Source organism: Eleutherodactylus coqui, chromosome 13 (assembly GCF_035609145.1).
Source record: "Eleutherodactylus coqui strain aEleCoq1 chromosome 13, aEleCoq1.hap1, whole genome shotgun sequence".
Classification (NCBI taxonomy): Eukaryota; Metazoa; Chordata; class Amphibia; order Anura; family Eleutherodactylidae; genus Eleutherodactylus; species Eleutherodactylus coqui.
The window spans coordinates 22,888,431-22,894,606 of record NC_089849.1 but is presented as its reverse complement, the minus strand read 5'-3'; the positions used below and the strand labels follow the sequence as shown (position 1 = coordinate 22,894,606).

General features: G+C 41.3%; 1 protein-coding gene across 1 annotated transcript; it reads right to left on the bottom strand.

Moving 5' to 3' along the window:
- Positions 1 to 2,417: 2,417 nt before the first annotated feature.
- Positions 2,418 to 5,042, bottom strand: LOC136587334 (cAMP-dependent protein kinase, catalytic subunit-like). The gene is made up of 2 exons (XM_066585901.1): positions 4,778 to 5,042; positions 2,418 to 3,994 (listed from the first exon to the last, which is right to left on the bottom strand). The coding sequence occupies exons 1-2, from the start codon at positions 5,040 to 5,042 to the stop codon at positions 2,418 to 2,420; spliced, it is 1,842 nt and encodes a 613-aa protein (XP_066441998.1).
- Between the last annotated feature and the right edge of the window lie 1,134 nt (positions 5,043 to 6,176).

The window sequence follows — 6,176 nt, the reverse complement described above, 5'->3', positions numbered from 1 at the left end:
GTTTTTGAACAAGAATCGTTGTCTAACTGCACTGACAACATGCAGTTTTTGTTAACCAGTCGCTGATCGGTCTCTTTCAGCATGCGCTCCCCCCCCCACTTGTCTTCTGCATACCCCGCTCGGAGTGCAAAGTGACCGCTCAACGTTTCAGCGATCACCTTGCCCTGTGAATGCACACAACGATTATCGCTCAAAATACATCTTTTGATCGATAATCATTGTGTCTAAACCAGGCTGAACAGGGAGAAATGGAAAGTTCTACATCACGGCAAGAAACATTAAAGAAGCACATAGAGAACGGGAGTAAATGACTTGGGTATACTAATATATCACAGACTGAACATGAGTCAACAGTGTGATGCAGCAGCAAAAAGAAAACACAATTCTGGGATGTATTAGGAGAGGCATAGAGTCTAGATCACATGAGTTAACTATTCCCCTCTACTACTCTTTGCTCAGACCTCATCTGGAGTACTGTGTCCAGTTCTGGGCACCCCAATTTAACAAACTGGAGCAAATTCAGAGAAGAGCTACCACGATAGTAAGCGGTCTGCAAAACCATATTCTATAAGGAACGGTTAAAGGATCTGAGAATGTTTAGCTTACAAAAAAGAAGACTGAGAAGAGACTTAATAGCTGTCCACAAATATCTGAAGGGCTGTCACAGTGCAGAGGGATCAGCCCTATTCTCATTTGTACAAGGAAAGACTAGAATCAATAGGATGAAACTGAAAGGGGGGAGACACAGATTAGATATTAGAAAAAACTTTCTGACGGTGAGGGTGATCAATGAGTGGAACAGGTTACCATGGGAGGTGGGGAGCTCTCCTTCAATAGAAGTCTTGAAACAAAGGCTGGACAGACATCTGTCTGGGATGATTTAGTGAATCCTGCATTGAGCAGGGGGTTGGACCCGATGACCCTGGAGCAGCATCAAATGAAAGTACCTATTGGGTGGCATGGTGTTAATTAGAATATGGCAGGATCCTGTGAGGATGGCCACACATAGTATGACTAATAATTTCAGAACAGAAATGGTTATTGTGACAACTCCATGACAGATAATTATGTTGGTTTGCCAGTTCCTTGGTTGCATTTATTGGCAGGTGTCAGTGTATACCCGTCGCCTCCCTCCCTTATATTTTGACTCTCCCTGGTACTAATTCTAAGCAAACATCTCTTATTGTATGGTGGAATAACGAAGACAAATTCTCTATAGATCTTTTGTATATTTATTATTAATGCATAAAAGATGTAATTATCATGCAGTGAATAGAAAGGAGCAGATGATGGTGAGTCCGCTCTTCAGGCCTTGGCTTACTCTTCTGTTGCTTCTGGAAATCCAGGTCTAGGTCACACATAGGTGACGTTTTCCTGAGTTCCTTTAGAATGTTCTAACTGCAACATGCCAGGTTCAACTCTTCTGTTGCTTCTGGAAATCCAGGTCTAGATCACACATAGGTGACGTTTTCCTGAGTTCCTTTAGAATGTTCTAACTGCAACACGCCAGGTTCAACTCTTCTGTTGCTTCTGGAAATCCAGGTCTAGATCACACATAGGTGACGTTTTCCTGAGTTCCTTTGTTGCTTCTGGAAATCCAGGTCTAGATCACACATAGGTGACGTTTTCCTGAGTTCCTTTAGAATGTTCTAACTGCAACATGCCAGGTTCAACTCTTCTGTTGCTTCTGGAAATCCAGGTCTAGATCACACATAGGTGACGTTTTCCTGAGTTCCTTTAGAATGTTATAACTGCAACACGCCAGGTTCAACTCTTCTGTTGCTTCTGGAAATCCAGGTCTAGATCACACATAGGTGACGTTTTCCTGAGTTCCTTTAGAATGTTCTAACTGCAACACGCCAGGTTCAGCCTTTGGGCCTTCTGTTTGTCATTTCCAATGATTGAAGGAGCTGCTTCAAATCTGAGCAGCTTCCTTCTGTTGTTGCCACCACATTGTAGATGAGAGGTTTAGATGGTTACATAGCAAGCAAAGTTGAAAGAAGTCCTTCAATTTCAACCTGTAATTAGTTGCTATGTTGACCCAGAGGGAGGCAAAAAACCCCTGAGCATTAAATGTTGGTTTATCCTCATATAAAGGGAAAAAAATTCCTCCCTGACCCCAAATATGGCGATCGGAATCAATCCCTGGGTTGTTGGAGCTCGAATCTACATGGATGTTAAGTGGTGGATGTTTGGTTGGGTTGTTAAGCCCTGTAAATAGGAAAGTCTAGTTGAATTTGGTTGTTACTGTAAAAAGAAAGATACACGTGTCCAGATCAGCATCTCATAGAATAAACACATCACACATCCTGTAATCTCTACAAGAATAATCATCTCCTCACATATATACTGTTTACGTGGGAGCTCTTCCACTTACCTATCTTTCTTCTTGAATGCCTGCTAAACTGCTTGGATGTTTAAGCTGTGGTCTTGATGATGACCGGATGATAGTGTCGTGACCATTCTGGACATACAAAACTGAATCTTTTGAAGATCTTTGGGTCTACAGTAATTCTTCTGTTTGGCCGTTCAGCATAGTCCAGAGTTCGGTTAATATTCAGGTCAACAGAATCTGCTATCATTATTGCTGGTGGTACCACTCTCCTGGCTTCCACATCTTCCCAATTTGTGCCATCAAAAAATGGATGCTTTCTGACATCTCCTTTCACTCCCAGCCGCTTGAACTGATTTTTGCACATCAGCCCTTTTAAGATGTTCCGTGTGACTCGATTCAGAGACCTTGGGTAGCGTGGAGTATGATGGATGACAGCATGCTGAATATCGCTGATACGATATCCAGGAAAAGGTCTTGTACTTGTACATAGTTTGTACAGAATGACGCCAATAGCGAAATAATCAACCCCACGTCCATGTTCCTTGTCCATCACCATTTCTGGGGCCGCATATCCAGGTGTACCTCTACACCTAAATTTGGTCTTCTTATTTGCACTCACTACTACAGCAATGCCAAAGTCAGTTATTTTGACATGGCCGTCTGCGGTCAGAAGAATGTTTTCTGGCTTTAGGTCCCGGTGTATAATATATTTCTTATGCAGGAACTCTGTGCCGCAGATCACTTCTGCTGTGATGAATTTTATTGTGGTGGTATCAAGAGGAAAGTTATTAAATATAAAATGATCGAGGTTCCCTCCATTGGCCAATTCCATCACAAAATAGACACAGTTTAGCGTGTGGAAGGCGGCCAGGCCGTGAATGAGGTAAGGGCTCTCGTGGGACAGCTTTAGGACATGGCGCTCTATGTAATTGGACCTGGTCCATGTTAGATTCCGTTTGGTTGAAGCCTTAATGGCAACACATTCCTTTCGGATAAGATCTCTTGCCAGGAAGACTTTTCCAAAGGCCCCTACTCCCAGCGTCTGATGGAAAGTGAAGGACTCTAGTGATAGGGGTACTGTGCCAGATCTTTCCTCGTCAGACTGGTCAGGTTCATCCAAACACATATCACTTGTGGTGGGTGTTTGATCAAGACTGCTGTCGCTCTGGGAGGGTTTGATAGATGTGTGGAGCTCATCTGATGTCTCCAGTTCTAGAGAATAGTAGTCAGATTTAGAGTCACTACTGTCGCTCTGAATGGTCTGAACAATTCTGTAGAGCTCCTCTGATGTCTCCAGTTCTAGAGAAGAGTAATCAGTTTTAGAGTCACCACTGTCACTCTGAGTGGTCTTGGCGGTTCTGTAGAGCTCCTCTGATGTCTGTAGTTCTAGAGAAGAGTAAGCAGTTTTAGAGTAACTACTGTCGCTCTGAATGGTATTGGCGCTTCTGTAGAGCTCCTCTGATGTCTCCAGCTCTAGAGAAGAGTTATCAGATTTAGAGTCACTACTGTCACTCTGAATGGTATTGGCGCTTCTGTAGAGCTCCTCTGATGTCTTCAGTTCTAGAGAGGAGCCAATTCTGCTTGACTCCTCAGCTCTACAGCCTTCTCTCTTCTCTTCATTGTTGTTTATAATGCGACTTTTCTCCTTAGATGAAGCGGCTGTTTGTAGGAAAATAAAATAACACGTTAAAATATAATGGCTACCTGCCATTGTGATGTCACCTTGTAAACTGCCATTGTGATGTCATCAACTATGGTGAATGCCGTCAGAAATAAAATTTACACAATGCCAGAATTGGACTTTTTTGGTCACCCCGTATCCAAGACACAAATTGAATAAAAAGTGATCAAAAAGTCCTGTCTACCCCAAAATGTTAATAATAAAAACTGCAGGTTAGCGCAGAAAAAAGGGTATCATGCAATATGATTGACAAAAAAATTAAAATGTTTCGGGCGTCAGGAGATGGCGGCAGAATGCAATTTTTTGTAAACATATTTCATTTCTTGTGCAACATAAAAAAAAAAAAAACTACATAAATTTGGTATCGTCGTAATCGCCATACTGACCCACAGAATAAAGCTAACAAGTAATATTTACTGCGCTGTGAACATCATAAGTTCAAATCCCAAAAAATGGTGCATTTGCATTTTTTCACATTTCTGCACATTAAGAAATTTTTGAAAGATTTCCAACACTTTACATGATACCTTAAATGGCACCATTGAAAAATACAACTCATCCTACAAAAAACAAGCCCTCATGTAGCATTGTTACTGGAAAGGGAAGAGCTATGATTTTTTTTGAAAGTGTTAAACTGGGGGGTTAAACTGGCACAAAGGAAAAGCAGCGGAGAAGCCCAAAGCAACCAGTTTTTATAGCGCTCTCCCAAATATGACTATAACCATAACCTTGGCTGTATAAGCCATTACATAATGTCCTACCTTTACTGTCCGCCATACTAATGCCGCTGAGTTCTGGGAGTTCTTCAGAACTTCCCTCTTTCCGGATGCAAATGCAGCTTCTGAAACAACCAGCAAACCTCGCCCAAGATTTTCGTAGGCGCGCTAAGAACCGGTTCTTTCTGGTTTTCTTAGCTTTAGCAGGCTTGTCCTGGCCGTCATCTGCACCATCCTTCTGTTCTTCTGGTATCTCCTCAATCTTTTCTGCTTCTTCCTCCAAATGATTTCTCTTCTTTATTGCCTTCATTTTATCGCAAAGACAAAGTATAGAAGATATCGAAATCCGCGGGGGTGTAGCTCTCACTTGTTCTCTGCGTGGCTGCAGCAAGTGAATGCAACGCTGATTGGCTGTGCAAGAGAATAAGTAAGCCACCTGCCATTGTGATGTCATAACTGCCATTGTGATGTCATAACTGCCTTTGTGATGTCATAACTGCCATTGTGATGTCATAACTGCCATTGTGATGTCATCAACATGCCCCAACATGTTCTATAAATATACTGCTTATTTATTATATCCATGTTGGGGAAAGTTAAAGTACGTCCAATGTTGATGACATCACATAATGTATAGCATTGTATAGGACGCCCAGGTATTATATGGAACACCTACCATGTTTTAGGTAAAGCATAAAATAAGGTCACATCATTTTTAGGGCAGATTTATTATTCAGGTAACTGTCCTATATGCTTTGTGCCACATTCACTATCGTGCTTTTAGACACTTTTGAACACTTTTTCCGACTTGTCTAAAAAAGGGTGAAGCCAAGATTGTGCCAAAAATTGTACTAATTTAGGTGCAATTTTTGGCATAAACTAAAGTCTAACAATTTAACAGATTTACCATCTGCATTGACAAGCTGACATATTTTAAGACTGGAGGGGCTTATTTTTTAGCACAGTCCAAATGTTGGACAGGACAAACTTAGACATACCGTCATTTATCAAAGTGGCTCTAGGACGCCCAGGTATTATATGGAACACCTACCATGTTTTAGGTAAAGCATAAAATAAGGTCACATCATTTTTAGGGCAGATTTATTATTCAGGTAACTGTCCTATATGCTTTGTGCCACATTCACTATCGTGCTTTTAGACACTTTTGAACACTTTTTCCGACTTGTCTAAAAAAGGGTGAAGCCAAGATTGTGCCAAAAATTGTACTAATTTAGGTGCAATTTTTGGCATAAACTAAAGTCTAACAATTTAACAGATTTACCATCTGCATTGACAAGCTGACATATTTTAAGACTGGAGGGGCTTATTTTTTAGCACAGTCCAAATGTTGGACAGGACAAACTTAGACAGACCGTCATTTATCAAAGTGGCTCTGCTTAATGATAAATCTGTCAAATTTTAAGGCTGCCCTAGTCTAAGTTTA

What these genes read in the sequence shown, in the direction of transcription:
- LOC136587334 (XM_066585901.1), bottom strand. Translation starts at nt 5,042, where the DNA reads ATGAAGGCAATAAAGAAGAGAAATCATTTGGAGGAAGAAGCAGAAAAG. An exon ending in TAGTATGGCGGACAGTAAAG is followed by an intron (nt 3,995 to 4,777) that starts GTAGGACATTAT and finishes TCCTACAAACAG; the next exon opens with CCGCTTCATCTAAGGAGAAA.